Source organism: Fragaria vesca, unplaced genomic scaffold (assembly GCF_000184155.1).
Source record: "Fragaria vesca subsp. vesca unplaced genomic scaffold, FraVesHawaii_1.0 scf0513139, whole genome shotgun sequence".
NCBI classification, from domain to species: Eukaryota; Viridiplantae; Streptophyta; class Magnoliopsida; order Rosales; family Rosaceae; genus Fragaria; species Fragaria vesca.
The window spans coordinates 324,611-342,449 of NW_004443446.1; the positions used below are offsets into that span (position 1 = coordinate 324,611).

Sequence of the window (17,839 nt, forward strand, 5' to 3'; positions counted from 1 at the left end):
TTTTTATGCATATTTTTTCTTTTTCTCATATATATAAATATATATAATATTAAAATTAATTTGAAACTGCAAATATTGAGAAGGGCATGGATCTTATTCCTTAGGAATAAACAATAATTAAAGATACAACCAACGAAAATTTTAAAAAAAAAATAGAACGACAAATTTATTTAAAACAAAATATTTATTTGAAAATAAACATTTATCGATCATGATTTCAAACTTATGTTTTTCCATGTCGCTGCCAAATATGTTCAATCAAAGCATCTCAAAATTCATGACGTTTGGTTATGACGTTTTGCTAACATGAATCCGTTCCAAGGTGACACACAAGCTACGTTCAACTCTGAAAGCGTTAGTAATGCACTTCAAGTTTCAAGTCAATATGGATCAAGCGGTGAATACAGAGCAACGCCAAATTATGGAGAGATTGGTGACTATGGAGGAATGGGTATTTATGAAGGACCTTTTGGATATGGAAAAGATAAAGACTATGGAGGAAGCGGAGGTACCGGAATAAGCGATAGACATGGAGGAGCCCCGTAACGAAAGTACGTGGTGGACCGAATTATTGTTGATGGTTATTATAATATGAGTTTTTTTATTGAAAAATAATTTGTTTTTAATAAGTCTAGCATTTTATGTTAGTTATTTCGTTATGTTGTAATTTAGTTAAGTCTAGCATTTTGTGTTGTTTACGTTTTAATAAGTGTGTAACTTTTTTACATGAATAAGCTATGTACTTTTTTTAATTCAATAATTAATCAAGTATATGATTTTATCTAAATATATTAGATATGGGGCTTATATGAAAGGCCTCGTCGAGATCTTCGCAATGGTAAAAAAATTAAATAGAAACGAGTTTTTAATTATGTAGTTGTGAGAGATTAAAGATTTTTAGTTCAAATTTAAAAACTAAAAATGATACAAACTGAAATAAGATGATAGCTAGAAGGACAGATACGGAAAAAAATAAAACTGAATAAAATATTATTTGGCTTTAGCTTATGGAAATGGAAGGCCAAATTTGGCTTACCAAATAGCTTAGACTAAATTTTTCATCTTGGGAATTAAAATTTGGCTTATGATAAAAGTAAATATAGGCCAAATTTGACTTTTTAACTTATGGTGGAAGATAGTCTAAAGGCGTGGTACTCTTTTTTACTTGCTTGAATCTCGGGCAGCGTTTTTGATGAAATTATTTTAGCCCTTGAGAATTGAGATGTAAATTCTAAAGTTGAGTGAAATTCGTAAGTCGGATTGGGTCGTCCAGACCCGCTTAAGTCGACCCGGGACTCGTTTCTATCTCACATAGAGCAAAACGTTGAGAGTTGCAGTTCAACCTCCCCTCGAAATTCTTCTATCTTCTTCTTCGCCATAACCAGTTCATCTACATTGAACCCAACAGGAGCCAATATAAACTACACAAGCTTCCCTCTTAACTTGAGGTAACAATTCTCAGAATCCCCATATCATATGATACTATGTTATGCCTAGTTGTTTACTTAACATCCCTGTAAACCAGCTTAGAACCTGTAAATGGGACGGAATATGATAACTAGATTATCTTTTCACTACATTCTATCTTTTACCTTATCAGAATTTAGTGGATTTTCTAGTTTGTAGATTGAGTTTGGATTTAAGAGTGATGAAGTTTTACATTAGAAAGTAGAAACAGCAACTTGGGTTAGGCTAGTGATTTCAACAGTGATTTGGGTTCTTGTAGATGCTATTTGTACTCCACTTCTGGGTGTTTCCAGTTCAACAAGCATACTCTTAATTGTCAACTCCTTTTCACATCCACGTATAAGCATACCGGTTAGAAATTTCTGCCGATTTTCTTTAAGATTTTGGATATTTATGTTTGATATCTTCTATTTTTGATGGATTACAGGTTATAATTTATTATAATTTTTTCTTTTCTTTTTTTGTTTGGGAGATGATTGTTTATAGACCCCTTTAGAGTAGTATTAAGCTAGATGGAAGCAAAATCCCTTTTGTGACTTTGGATATCTCTCACAGACTCTCACGGAGTGGCTACTTAAGTCGGAGCATAAACCCGAAGAGAAATGAGCATGGTTTCCATCCCAGCATTCTCAGCTTTACATGCAATCTCAATACCCAGAGATTATCATTCTTTTGCAATAGTGAACTCCTTGAAGGCCAAGGGGAAGAGTTATCAATTAGAATTGCTTGGCAACACCAATGTCTTGAAAGCATATAGTATATGGAGTGGCAGCTTTAGCTCCTCTGGCAAGCACTCGAAGTTGAGGACCTTTTTGGTTGAGGCAAACCAAGAATCTTCGTTACTGTCTCGTGTGGGAGCTTGGGAACATCCTGATGATGGCAGTGGGGGTGAATCTGAGGAGGAGGAGGAAGAAGAAGAACATGACTTGGGTTTCCAGAGTGAATGGGAAGAAGATGAAGAAAAGCGGGTTCTAGCTGCTAATGCTGGTGATGTTCAGAAGTCCATGACAAATGAGTATGAAGAGCAACTTGTAAAAGGTATGTAATCCTGTTTTATTATCTATTGGGTTTATCATCTTACTGAAACTTGATGGAAGACAAAACCAGTTTCGCCCAATTGTTTTCATGATTTATGAAACATAGGTTGATTTGTAGAGTTACAAGAGCATTCACTGGACTAGTTACCTTGCTATATTAGCGAATCACTTCCTGCAAGCGAAACACATTTTACCAAATTTTTATGTATATATTATTAGTATCCTCTGGTTATTGCAGAGGTAGAGCAGCTCTTGGAGGTAGAAGAAAGAGCAATTTTGCAAAGGCATGCAGCTCCCAACATGGAGAGATTATCCACTGTAATTACCCTCTTAAGTTTCAAATGCTCTCAAATATGCTTGCAGCAATGCTCCTGGAATTACTGACCTCTAATTGCACAAACTATTACTAAAATCTCAATGCAGCATACTAATTGAACTGTTTTTCATATATGCAACAAGAATTCAAATAGAATAAGAGGTTGAATTGTGCTTGCACTTCCACTTATGGTGTCTTGTACCTTCGTTACGCAGGCAAAATGGAGCCCACTACATACTCTTTCACTATCTGGGCTAGTTCCTTTCATGGACAAGCTACTTGAAGATGGTGTAGATATTAATCTTTTTGACAAAGTGAGTCTTATCTTAAACCTAATCCATCATATTTGTCTCCAGATTGGTAGCACCATGTATACCTGTTGCTAAAACGCAGATAATTTGGTGAAACAGGATGGTGTAACTGCTCTTCATACTGCAATTATAGGCAAAAAGGAAGCTGTTATTAATCATCTTCTAAGAAAAGGTGCAAGTCCTCATGTCAGAGATTGGGTAGGATGAGATTTTAATCAATATTTCTGTTTGCTGGTTCGTTTTTGTTCACAATGGGTTTTCTAATCTTTACTCTGTACTAGGATGGAGCTACTCCACTTCATTATGCAGTTCACGTAGGCGCCAAGCGGATTGTGAAGTTGTTGATCAAATACAAAGTTGATGTCAATATCGCAGATAATGCAAGTTTTATGTTTAAATTTAATAAAATTTATTTCATGTTCATCCTTTCTATCTTACTAAAGACGGTCATATCCTTGCATTTCAGGACGGATGGACGCCATTGCACATTGCTGTGCAAAGTAGAAACAGAGATATTGTGAAACTTTTGTTAGTGAATGGTGCAGATAAGAGTAGAAGAAATAAGGTAAGATTAACCATACAGGGAGAAGTGGTTTTCAGTATAGATGGAGCAAGGGTTCTTTCTCTATTTTGGTACAACTGAATTTACCATGGATGCTCACTATTTTTCAGGATGGCAGAACTCCCATAGATCTGGGCTTATGTTATGGGAAAGACTTCAAGTCCTATGACCTCACCAAGTTACTGAAGACAGTACCAATGGACAGAGAATTTTGAGTCTGAAGTTGAGACAATTTAAACTGCGGAGTAAGTTCGATTGCATGTCTTGAGTATGTGGTGCAACTAGATATTTGATTCCTGCATTCAAGATCAGTTATGAACTAATTTACTCCAGTTTCCTCTCATTTTATAGACTAAGGGAAACTAAGAATAGGTGGGTAAAATATTTATGGAGGGAGAAATTGTCATGAAGCAAATTGGTTAAATACACAATAAAAGTTAGTTATCTGCATCTCGGTAGTGTACAGACTACCAAAGTAGGAAACATGCTGGATGAACTGCTTGAGATCCATTGGTTTCTGGGTTAATCTGTTTGATACAATGTAGCTTGTTAGTGTAATCTATCCCAGCCCTGCTGTATTAACCACAGTTTTGTACACATAAGTGATGTAACCCTAAACCCTAAACCCACACGCGTAACTGCCATATATAACCACCCGTAATTTTGCTTTAAGCTTATGTAATCGTTTACAAAAAAAAAAAAAAAACTTAGTGTAATCATGTCGTGGGATGCTAAATGAGTTTGTTTAAAATTATATGTTCTATATATGATATCTGCCAGCAAGTAAATAATTAATCAAAATGCTCAAAGTCACTAGGGGACGTTATTAAAATACTAATTCGACTCTTGCATGAGGACAGTTGGAAGCCTCAATTTTGTTATGTTGGAGCACAATTTTGGACTCAAGACCTAGCTATGTTATTCAACTTGAATCTGAAATTCCTGTTTGTGCATCTGGGAAGCTTATTCTTGCAACCTTTCTTTTGTCAAGGAACTTCGGTTCCAGTTCAGGGCTTCGATAATGTAGCCCATCCTATTATTCATTTCCTTAGTATTTCAAAGGATGGCGGTTGAAGTTTTGAAGTCACCATCTTCATGTCAGTAAAACCAAGCATTTTCCATAAGCGCTACTTAGAACTTGACCTCTAACTGAACTACACGTTATAAACTAGAAGATCATAGAGTATGGAGATTATTGGGGCAGTCTGGTTCTTGTGTTGCGCGGAAGTTGTTGACAATGATGATAGTTACTAAGGGGTGGTGGTGATCGTTGTTGCTCTAGCAGTCTAGCGATGGTGATGAGGTAGCATTGGCAATTGGTGATGGTGCAGGTGGCAACCAAGGTGGTTTTGATGAAAATGGTGGAGGTCAAGGCACGGCTGTGTTTTTTCAGTTAACTGGAGTGCTGTGAGGTTTTCGCAGAGTCCTTGATGTGCGCGCGTGTGTGCGTGCGTGTGAGGTTTTCGCAGCAGTCCTTGATGTGGGTGGTGAATTCTTTTGTGGTGGCATTGGCTTTCATCATTCCAAAGCTTTTGGCTTCAGCATGTTTGTTAGATATTTTATATCTTGCAGGGTAACACTTTTGTTAGTTGTGGCTTGAGGAAAAACCTTGTGGAAAATATAAAGTATACACTTCTATTCTGGATTGAGGTAGTTTCCTAGTTCCTACCAAGTTTCTCAGTTACTTCATGCAGATCAAACCTTCCCAAGCATTCTAAAAAGTCGATGATGAGTGGCATCACAGCAACAGATTGGCACTACGGATGTGGTAGATCTGGTATATCTCACTATGATCGAGGTTGAGATGTTAGAGCTACCACATAACTTTGGAATGTTAGGGTATCATTCGCTTGCTTCTGGCTTGCACTTGGTCGGGCCAAAGTTGGTGGAAGCTCCTGAAAAGTGGTTCTGTTATAGAGTGATTAACGGTGCTGCACTGAGATAGAAGCTTACGATTGTGTTTAGCACTTGGTAGCCTTTCTCATGCAATTATACAACCAAACTCAGAAGGATGCCTTTTCGAAGATGGTTTGGCTCTTCATACTCCATCTTCTGCTTCAGGATGCCTTTTTGAAGATGCTGTTGAGTTGCTTTGATCCTGATGTCAGATCTACTATTAGGCAGGTTTGGCATTTGCATGCGACACTTGCTTCTCGGGACTCCATTTAAGATACTCCAGTTAACCTTGAGGTGAGAGACACAGAGTTGCACCATGTCCAAGTGTCAATGGGCAGCAAGTGGCTGCTAAGCATCCAAGCTAGGTGAGGAAGAGCAAGTGTGGTGCATGGCATGTGCAGCATTCCACTGTGGGCGGTGTCATAGGCAGCGGCCCAGCATGCAAGCGAGCTAGCAGCTAGCAAGGTGTAGCATGTGCAGGCAGCAGTGCAGCAAGCCAACGAGGACAAGGTGACAAGCAAAGCTGCCAAACAGGCAAAGCAAGTGAGAGGATTGCAAGGCAAGGGCAGGATATGTGACCCTATGTGTGCTTATCCTTCCTAATCGAAGTTAGAAGAAGTTACATAGTTGCATTTCCAAGACTTGGATAATCATAGGTAGTTGGGGGGTGTTAACTACACTTGGTATCTGCTGTTTATAAATAGCGAAGTGTTTGAGACGCTAACACAATCACATACTGTAAGTGTGGATGTGACATGATTTCATTCCAGCAGGGAGGTCTATTACCTGTGCATTCGACACACAAAATCCTTGTAGCACGCTTCCATTGTCTGTATTTTTAATAACAAGTTCGGTGGAAAGGCTCTTTGATTGCAAATTAATCTGCAGTCGCGATGATACATAAGAAGTAGAAAATTGTTTTTCCAATCAACATTGTCCAGACCAAAAGGCTAAAGTTAAAACAGGATCTCCTTGCACATTTTCAGAATCGACGATCGACCAGTCTACATTTCTTGCAAATCCATGCTACTAATTGAAACAAACATCTCCAACCTTTAGACCAGTATCAGAAGATAGAATAATAATGCAGGGTAATATCATGCAGCACAAGAAAGAGCTAGATCTCCAGAAGGGTATCCTTGATGGCAGGACAAGAATCTTTTTTTTTCTTTTCCTTTTTTTTTTTAATTAAAAAGGGGGAAAAAGAACTAAATAAATATCACAGGTAAATTTTAAGTTATGACTCGAGAATACAAAGTGTTCTTAGTTTGTTCAAGTCTTGTCAACCAACAATTCTTGTACAACCTTCACACCATTTTGATCCATTCAGGCTGCACACAGTTCACATGCACTTAAAACAGTCTTGAGGAAGTGTTACATGCATCTCACATGACCTATTTTTCTTCGGGCTATAAAACCAGGGTTGGGGTTCTTATTCTCACATAAAAAATGAGAATTGAAGGTCTAGGTACTAAGGAAGATATAGTGCAGAAGCTGTACGTGAGAAATGGAAGAAATTAATCCCATTGACATATTATTGTGTTTAAATATTGGGTTTAATTTCTTCCAATATCTCACCTCCAGCTTTTGCGGCAGTTCATTTTAAGTTTCCTGATGAAAATCAGTGAAATTAGAGTGCAAAGTTGTAGATGAGAATTGGAGGAAGTTAAACCCAATACGCATAATATCTGCTGCAAGGTGGGTTTAATTTTCTCCAATATCTTATCTCCAGCTTACACTAAAGTATATGTCGATACTTGATAGCATCAGATTACTGGTAATAGTCAGAGTGCATAGTTGTAAGTGAGAATTGGAGGAAATTAAACTCAACATGCATAATGTCTGCTGCAAGGTGGGTTTAATTTCCTCCAATATTTTATCTCCAGCTTATACTACAATAAATGTCGACAGCATCAGTTACTGCTAATGCTGCATCTGAATTGTTACTGTTATTTTGTTCGAATTCTAGCTTGTCATGATTGCTGTCTAGATGAACAAATGAATAAAAGGAGTGAGATCAGAGTGGGGAATGTATACACAGTAGATCAACCTTGCTTCGACAACGGTTTAAAACATATACTCTGAGTGTGCAAGATAGCTGGGGTCTTAGAGGAGCTAACAAGGTACCATCGAGGTGCAAAGTAGTAGTTTCTAGTAAAGGAACATCACTTCTTATGCACCTTGATGAAAGACCTCATCATTTCATTAATCAAGCATAACCCTAAATCAGGATGGACGCTATACATGTATCATTTTTGAGTTGTATACAATTTACGCAACCATAAAACTGGATGCATAAATAAAAATCCCAATTAGACAGAAAAGATCAAAAATTTCAGTACCCTTTTGCATATCTCCCACCCTTTCTCCCAACTGCCTCGCAAAGTCTGCAAGGCAATGTGTCAAGGCTCAGTGCACGAGTTTTTACATAGTTGCCCAATACGCCACATCTTCTCCAGGCATGGTACTCAGCATAAGCAACTGGGTCATTGGCAAGGGCCTTTACAAAAGAAGCCAATTCCTCCAGGTTGCTGAATTTACTGCCATCTATTATCGAATGGGGAGGGACAAAGTCCCACACATTAGGGGCACCAAAGTAGATAGGAACTGCACCAGAATCTAGAGCATAAAACAGTTTCTCCGTCACATAACTCTCTGTCATCATGTTTTCGATAGCTAGAACAAACTTATAGTGAGACATTGCACAGTGTAGATGGTCCCACCATTTTTGGGGGCCATCACCAGCACCATTGGCACACTCGGGGTAGAAAGAAAGGGCCATGTCCAAACCACCGACATTATTCAAGCACTTGCCGAATGAATGGTGTGGTAGTAAGGTGAGAAGCCTCTTGGCGAGCTTATTTCTTTGAGGCAGACAACGTGACGATGACCAATAGATAAGTGTATCCTTATCAAGAGAGAAACCCACATTAAGTCATAATTTCACTAGTGATATGTACGTTGACAATGTACATGGTGCAGGGAAAGATGAAAGGAAGTGAGAGAAAAGTATGAAGACCACAGGAAGTGAAAATGAGATAACTACTTACATTGTTTTTAGAAGAAGATACATGATAATTCCGACCATTGTGAAAGAGTGCACCTGCATATGTAGCCTGGACATCGTCTTTGGCATGATAACTTATATACAAATCCTCAACGCCAGATCGCTTCCTGCCAGCCTCAAGATCCATGTACACACGAAGTGGATCTCCAGGGAGTCTCTGTCAAAAGAAACAATAAATGGAATGAAATAGATAGTAAGAAGGAATACACGTATACATAGGTAATGCTCAGGTAAGGCATGTAGTTAGGTTGCTCCCATACAATCCTTCTACGTTCTAACACTATTTCGTAATCAGAATAAAAGGAGCCTGTACTCGTGGCTTATGCCATCCATGGTGGTCAATTGATAGACCTCCATTTATTCGATCAGGGACCTCCCATTATGCATACAATTAAGACATGCTCCAATTGCTGAATTCGTTGCAACTTTGTACATTATCATAATTTGACTAGGATTAAATTTAACATCGAAAATTTGAGGCACGAAAAGGAAAATTCTTAACGAGTACCACACCAAACTAAGAGGAAGAAAAAATAATCAAAGAAGTAAAATAATAAAATGTATAATGACATGCAAGTCATTTTGGTGGTGACATGCATCTCTAAGAAATGAAGAAAAAACTTCTTCCACGCTACAGATGAATAATTATTATTAATTCTATTATCTTATGTGTCATATTATGTCCATTCTTCGTTTTTGTGATTGCCGTATACACAAATAGGTGATCTGTTTCTTTTTTTCTTTCTTTTTAATAATAGTCTCTTATTCTCCTTCAATCGTTTCTCTTGGGATACAGAAATATTTTATTAACATGAGTGAACAATACTTACCAGACAACACCAAAGTAAGTCAACTATCAACTTCAGATTCACTTAAGGACCAAACCGTAAGTCTTTTCCACAATAACACAGTAAGACAATTATGTACCATGAGCTTAAAGCAAAGAACTACTCTATTAACAATCAAAATTCAAAACATCTTTCATTTGGTCTAATGAATAAACAACCAACTTTGAGGAAACAGAATGTATATAAAGCAAGACGGACAAGAAATCCAGCAACCAAAAACAAGGATAACAATAAACTTGCCAGACCAGCCAACGGGCAGGACAAACATACACCCTTTGACCAGAAAATCTGACTAATGAAGAAGAATTAAACTTGAGAGAACATCCATGAATATTTATAGTTTGATACGAACAAGTCCATAGAGAAGAAGAAAAAAAACTTAATCCTATGCCTCGAATCCCAGAGCAAAAGGACATCTACCTTTAAAAAATTCCTTCTATTTCATTTTCTATCACACCACACAAAGAGAGTCATGATGGTATAATTCCAAAGGAAGATCACTTCTCAGGGCTCTTTCAAACAAAGAGGAGTAGCTATTCCTCGACACCCCCCCCACCCCCCCCACCAAAAAAAAAAAAAACCAAGCTACCAAAAAACGTAGTCCAAATAGTTGCTGTGAAGGAACATGTCCACCTAACAATGAGCAACAATTCCTCGGCACCCACCAATCAGAACCAAAGGCCCAAGCTGCCGATTAATCTGCTCCAAATCGGTTCCGTGAAAGAAAAACACAAAAAAATATGATTTAAAGACTCGCCTGTTGCTTTTTCAAAGTACCAAAGAACAAGGATAATTTAGTATTGAGCAACCAATTAAGCAAGCAGTTACCCTTAATGAGGACAGCATTGCAGCCTTTATAACGTACTGGCCAGTAGTTCAGGACAAAAGTTTGGACATTTATGAATATTAAAGGGCCTAATAGAGAATTTCTAGACCCATGATCCACCAAAACTACAAGATGTATGGGACAAGACTACACCATCGACACAAGCAAACCATTCAGCTAAGTCAGCAAGCTCCTATTACTACAATTGTGCTATAAGTTAGATTTCATGAAACAGATAAGATATTGTAGCATTAAGTTCAAGAAAACTCTAAAGAGAATAAAGAACAACAATTGAATGATGCCTGATGTGAACAATTGTCCTCCCAAAAACAATATCACAAGGCATGTTTGAGCCCATTCCATGCCACAAGGGATGGAAAGAGATCACAATGGAGGGCAACCCTGAGATATAAATTTCCAAGGACACTAAAAAGTATTACCATATTTTTGGCACCCAGTCATCTACATGCAGTACAAACGTGCTCCTAATAATTGTGCACTGCATAGAAACATGTACAAGGATGAAACACCACAACCATTTACCTGAAAAGCCATATTCCTATCATAAATTCAATGATTCACTAATGTATTTAGCAGCTTTAGCTTATGGACACTGAATTCATCAGACCCATTAAGAGAAGGTCAGTGAGATCCGACCCTAGGAAAGGATGCCAGAACACTACAGCGTGTGTTACTGTGATTCCCTAGTCTAGTTTGAACCAAAGACTAATGTGTAGGCTCTCTTGGTGATGAGATGATGCCAGATTACTGCACAAAAATCACTCAGTGTGACAGTCTGCATCTTGTCCACCAATGGTTATTATATTCAAGGATCTTGCATTGTAACTTTGACTTCTCACAAAGTGGGATCTAAAGAGTTGCCACTCTCTCTCTCTCTCTCTCTCTCTCTCTTACTCTACTACTACTACTCTACGTTACGTACGTTACGTTACGTTACGTTAACGTTAACGTTAACGTTAACGTTACGTAACGTACGTTACGTACGTACGTACGTTACGTACGTACGTACGTACGTAGTACGTACCGTTACGTTACCGTTACCGTACGTACGTACGTACGTACGTACGTACGTACGTACGTACGTACGTAACGTACGTACGTACGTACGTACGTACGTACGTACGTACGTACGTACGTACGTACGTACGTACGTACGTACGTACGTACGTACGTACGTACGTACCGTCGTACGTACGTTACGTACGTACGTACGTACGTACGTACGTACGTACGTCGTACGTACGTACGTACGTCGTACTACTACTACGTACTACGTACGTACGTACTACTACGTACTACGTACTACTACTACTACGTACGTACTACTACTACTACTACTACTACTACTACTACTACTACTACTACTACTACTACTACTCTACTCTACTCTACTCTCTACTCTCTCTCTCTCTACTCTCTCTCTCTCTCTCTCTCTCTCTCTCTCTCTCTCTCTCTCTCTCTCTCTCTCTCTCTCTCTCTCTCTCTCTCTCTCTCTCTCTTGTTTTGTTCTCTTTTTTTGGTCGAAAAGTTGAGATCAACAACTCTTTATTATGGGTGACAAAGCACCAAAGTAGAAATGTAATAAAAACTTACTGATAAGAGAAGAAAGAGGAAGCTGAGGAAGAGAGAACACTATGCAATGAAGTGTAACTAAACAATGGCCAATTTAAATCAACAATCATAAAACAATTGTCCACGTATTTGAAGATAAACACTGAAAGGATGTACATACTATAATAACAAATGATTAGGGATATGATAAAGACAGACTTTCTGGTCTATATATTAGATGCACGCGACTTTAGGAATCCAATCTATCACAATGATTAATGTAACGAGTGCTTGGGTTCATGAGTGTAACATATGGAATTCATACGGTAAAGCTGTTGGTCAGTTCATTATATTTGATCAAAAAAGCTTCAAGTGCAAAGTGGACTTAAATAAACGGGGTTGAGACTATTCTTGTATTAGTATATATATAGACCAACTATTTTGATCCCTTTGATTACGTCCTGAACTCATGAAGTGATATGGAATCTGGAGCCAATTAATGGAATCACTATCAAATTCTCAACAATAAGTCCTAATGTTAGAACATCGTAGATGCTCATACACTACTGATCAGACTGCAATTGCCTATAAAGATTGAAGCGACACTCTGACAGAGAAATAAAACAATGATAAAGTTCTATAGTGATACAAGCTCTTCAATGGTTCTTTGCTTGTGCACTGGCATTAGTCTTCAGTGACAAAGTAAGAGGAGAACCCTACTTCTCCAAGTGCATGAATAAGGAGAAAGGTTTGTTGGATTCAAAGATCCATTTATTCTTAAACAAATGGCTTGATCTTTACATTACTGTTACGACCAGTTGGGTAGGTTCTTTGTATTGGGAATTGCCGCCACGACCTCATGATGGATCTCGGGTATGTAAAGGGAGTGGAAGTACTAGCAAATAGTAATCAAAGAGCTACAGCACTATTTACAGTATCTTATGATGATAAATTGAATAAGTCTTAGCTATATGTATCAAAATCCTATCAGGATGCATTTAGGATTTAGAAAGCTTTATATGTTGTCCAACAGATGGCTAAAGCACAATCATCGACAATTAGAACAGCAACGACGTCTCATCCATACACTCTCGTTTATACAGATTCATCAATGCTATTTTTCAATCTGATGCCACCACCAAATGAACAACTTGCCAACGTTAGGCTATGTTAGCATAAGCGCCCCTCACATGGATCAGATACTAACTAGTACAAACGGAATACACATCATCACAATCACATTCCCAACCAGTGACTCCTAATGTTGGATCCTCCTAGAAGAAACTCGTTAGGAAATAAGCTGCATGCTGCAAGAGAACTTAAGGAGTAGAGGAAAGGAGGATTCCAACACAAAGCCTTCCAAAGCATGCTTTTGATTATGGATGTGTTAACTACCTTTCCATGGGAAAGGGTTAGGATGCAATCACCTCCCTATAGGGCTTGCAAAAAAGGTGAAGACATATCAAACAAGTGAGAAAAGTCACCTAAGGCCCATGAGCTCTCTCTCGGTTTATTCCTTTAGGTTAGGCTTCTCATCGCTCTTTGTTTTCTATGACGCATCTTTAGCGTTGAATGGCAAAGTGAAAAGATTAACCTAATATCCTGATAGGCTAACATGATATTTCTGCATAGTCAGAAGCAAATGGAGATTCTTTACTACTTTACATTTTTGTCACAGGCACTCACAAGGTGCTGTTACTGCAACTATATTTAGGTACTGCAAGGTGCTGATGTAAAAGAAGCACAGTTTTATTAACCTTTCCTACAAGTATCTAAGCTGGAGTCTATTACCCTTCATCCGCCTTGATAGCTAAACTCTATAGGACACCTATCCTCTGCACAATAACCATAGCACACCGACTCAATGTCCTGAAAATTCTCCATATTGAAAGTAATCGATCAAAATGCATGGACCAAAAGCTCCTCAATAGATAGAGAGCTCTTGGCCTGCTTCGAATCTAAACCTCAGCTCCTTTCTCTCCACTAGACTACTATTACTCTTGTTAAAGAGAGAATTCCTTGGTTTTATAACATTACAACTTATGCCGCAATTGCATTGTACTACATAGGTGATCCAAATTACTAGATCTACTGAAAAAAAAACATGATCGTCAATCAACAATCATCGAAAGCAATTTCTATTGACTCACAACCACAAGTTCCAAACACCATTTTGCTGCATTTTATTTAGATCTTCATGATCTCCAGAATAACACCAAACTAACCATTGAAAATAAGAAAGATCACATCTTGAGAAACAAAGGGAGAAACTTTAAGAGTACCTGAGACGGAGGAGTAGTAGTCTCAAACAACAGGGCATCAGGCTTGTCAGCAAGAACAGCCGATTTAGTCCACAAACAGCTCAACCCACAAGAACACGAATACAAATTATCCAGATTATCAGGAATCCAAGTCCACCCTTTGACCAAAACGCTGACATGCTCCATCTGGGTCTTCTTCTTCTTCCCACACTCAGATGGCTGCTGCAGAGAAGACGAAGAAGAAGACCCGTTTTGGGTCAAAGACTTGTGCTTTTCAGCGAAACGAGGACAACCCACAAGAGAGTCCCATTTTCTGAAGGAGGAGATGAGATTGGTGAATGGGTCAGGGGCGGAGTTGGTGAGAGATAGAGAAGGGTGGTGGTGGTGGTCATCGATTGGGGGTTGTTGTGAGGTGGAGAGAGAAGGGAATTCGAGGAAGCTACAGAGGAAGAGGAGGAGGAATGCGCCGCCCAACATGAAGGCGATGCTGAATGAATTCAAGGGCTTCAATGGCATCTCTCTCTCTTCTCTGTGAAGATGAAGACGAGAGGGAGAAGAAGAAGAAGAAGCATGAAGTGTGGAGGTCGGAACAGAACTAGAGCAGTTTAGTCTTCTGTTTACGTTTGAAACTCGGTGTTTTATTACTTTTTAATTTTTTATTGTTTTTTTTTTTTGACATTAATTTTTTATGTATTTAGTCAAATACGATTGAGGTTAGGCAGATTTGGTCCAATGTACATCTGTATATATTAAGCGAAGCGGGGGAGATTACTGTTCACAGAACAGTACCCGCACCCACCCCAGTTTGTCATATAAAATTGGAAGACTACATTTGCCGCCTACCTGCTCACCTATTTGAGCAAGCCACGTCTCAATGATATCAAGAAGCCACGTCCTTGACCTAGAAAGAAAAAATAATGTATTTGCCGGTGGATACTTCTTCACCTTTTTGGGCTTTTGAAGTGGATATCTAATTATCTAATTTTGAGCTTTTGAAGTGGATACTTCTTCACCTTTCTTCATTTGTACAACTTTTTTCTTATTAAAATATTAGATGTGTTCAATTTTGGTGGTGATCAACTTGATGTGTTGGTTGTATTGATATACTGTGTATCTGCATATTGGAAAAAAAAGAGGTAGTGGTACCTTGATTTTGATCCGGAAGGGGTAATTCTCCCTATTTGTTCTCCTCAAACAACAGGGATAGCAAATTCCTAGAAGCTCCAAATCATAGCATAACCAAATCATAGCACGTCCATATAGGTAGTCGTCTATGATTTCTTCATTTTATCTTTCATTCAAGTCGTTGTAAATCATATTGGTATTGGACATTGATTTTCTTTTCTTCATTCATAGGCACTTATATTTTGGTTTAGTTTTCAAGTATTCATGGTGGTCCAAATGGTGGTCCATAGTGCATGTTCGACATTCTTTGGGCATTAGTTTAGTCAGTTCACTTGCTACTTTACCAGTGATCATCGAGTGTTATAAATTCATATTCCAAATGATAGCCGCTTTCTACAAGATGACGGTGTTAAGTTTGGTGTTATCAATATGTTGCTTTTGTTACGTTTGGTGTTGAAATGAGGATACTAGATGACGGTGTACATGTACCTGTATCGAGCTATAATGGTTGTAAAGTGTATTGATGATATATGATTTTCTTACACTGCTGAGTACCATAAATTTCTCATGAAGTTGGGAATAAAGTTAATGTTGGTTTGATCGAAAACTTTAGTTTTTTGGAAGGCTGTTGTTTTATACATTAAGATCTCGAACTCTACCATTAGTGATTATTGCCATGAAGGAATTCTCTTTACCAGCATTGTTTTGACATATCCTCCAGCCTACTTTTTACCTACATTAATTTGTCTTAAATTTTGTGTTTCTGGGTTTTGGTTAAGGACCTGACCTATATTTGTTAATAATTGATTGTTTGGTTTCTGATTCAAACAATAAGTATTTGAATTGATAAAATTTGGTGGAATTCCTTCTGCACGCGCGAAGCGCGGGCGCATGAAAGCTAGTGTATTGAATATCGAGCAAGTATTTAGTGTGAATTTGATTGAAATGGCTCCTATAGTCTATCTATAGATGACATTTTCTTGGTACATGGTTTGTCAAATTTAGGGACACTGAATAATCCATAGATTATGCTAATTTTATAGATTGTTTTAATTTCTTATGGAGTCTAACATATTTTATTATATTGATTTATCACTATTTCGTTAGACTTTTATAAGTCCACGGATTGTTGTAACTGCAATTAATAAAAAAAACGTTCATCAAAACACAAACGATACAGTAAAATAATGACGAAACAAAATGCTCTTATACAATGAAGAAATTTTAAATACACACCCCTTACTTAATACACCACCTATCAAGTTTTTCATTTCAGTATTATACATAATACACATCACAAACTGCCTAAAATGCCCTTAATTTATGAAATATTCTGTTATTTAATATAATTAATATATATTTACTATTTGGTACCTCTTTTTACATATTATTTCGTCTAATTTTTGCTAGAAATTTTTGGTTATCATCGTTCAATTTTTGTTATATCCCAACTCCAAATCACCAATACAAGATTTCAAAATGCACAAGCCAGTACAACTATAGAAGTGCAGTAGCTATTAAACATAGATAGCTAGTTATTCGATAAAACATGTCATGATAAAGATGCTGCAGTACTTTACAATATGATCTCCAAGATCAAACTAAAGCTGATAAAGATGTAACACTTGACAATATGATCTGTAAGATCAAACTAAAGCTGATACGGATAAAAAATAAATAAATAAATAAAAAAGACAACCCAAATGAATTGTGGAGAAGAATTGAGGTTAGAGGAGAAGACGTGATTTCGACGATTTTAGGGTAGAAGACGTTGGAAAGAATACTTCTAGTGCGATTTTTTTTTTTAATAATAGCTGTATGTTTTGGTCATTAAGCTTACCTATAAAATCTCAATAGAAACATAAAATAATAGGGATGTGTATTAAGAGATTAGGGGTGTGTATTTAAAATTTCTCTATACAATGGCATAGATTTGCGCAAAAAAAAAAAAATACAATGGCATAGATTTTTTTTTTTTAAACAAAAAAATACAATGGCATAAGTTACTCGTATCACATCATACAGATAATTGAATCGAATCCATTCCCTCTGTTTGCGATCAACTCCCCTATAATTGAATATTCAAGAACAATTTTCCCAACATAAGTTCTTCGTACTCAGAAAAATTGATTTTCTTCACCATCTAAAAACAATCTGGCATTACTACTAACCAGATCCACACCCATACTTCTTTCAAAACACAATCAGCTGCAACTTGTCATAACCAGAAAGATACCAACACTAGCAATAGCATGGAGGGCATTTGCATCAGCACCGTCGAACAAGGACTTGGCACCCTCATTCTTTAAGATCTGAGTGAAGGCTTCAAAGCTCTTGTACTTGACGGCTTCACCAGGTCATTATCGACGAAACAATGTCAATTAGGTAGGAGGCAAGACCAGCACCATTTCAGATGATTATTGACCCATCCAAGAGCAAAGCTAGCAAAAGAAACTATCCTATGATTTTCAAAAACAAAAGGATGTCAGCTGGATACTCTGAAATACGAGCAGGGAATACCTACAAGCCATGAAAATCTTAGTCCCGGACA

General features: G+C 37.6%; 2 protein-coding genes across 2 annotated transcripts; one reads left to right on the forward strand and one right to left on the reverse strand.

The window, feature by feature from the left end:
- Positions 1–1,770: 1,770 nt before the first annotated feature.
- LOC101297111 (ankyrin repeat domain-containing protein EMB506, chloroplastic-like) lies at positions 1,771–4,381 on the forward strand. The gene is made up of 8 exons (XM_004309861.1): positions 1,771–1,818; positions 2,023–2,505; positions 2,743–2,822; positions 3,036–3,134; positions 3,231–3,329; positions 3,413–3,511; positions 3,598–3,696; positions 3,804–4,381. Exons 2-8 carry the CDS (start codon positions 2,070–2,072, stop codon positions 3,906–3,908), a joined length of 1,017 nt encoding a protein of 338 aa, XP_004309909.1. The 5' UTR covers positions 1,771–1,818; positions 2,023–2,069; the 3' UTR covers positions 3,909–4,381.
- A 3,460-nt stretch (positions 4,382–7,841) lies between these two features.
- On the reverse strand, positions 7,842–14,745 carry LOC101297402 (alpha-(1,4)-fucosyltransferase-like). The gene is made up of 3 exons (XM_004309862.1): positions 14,185–14,745; positions 8,640–8,813; positions 7,842–8,497 (listed from the first exon to the last, which is right to left on the reverse strand). Exons 1-3 carry the CDS (start codon positions 14,677–14,679, stop codon positions 7,925–7,927), a joined length of 1,242 nt encoding a protein of 413 aa, XP_004309910.1. The 5' UTR covers positions 14,680–14,745; the 3' UTR covers positions 7,842–7,924.
- Between the last annotated feature and the right edge of the window lie 3,094 nt (positions 14,746–17,839).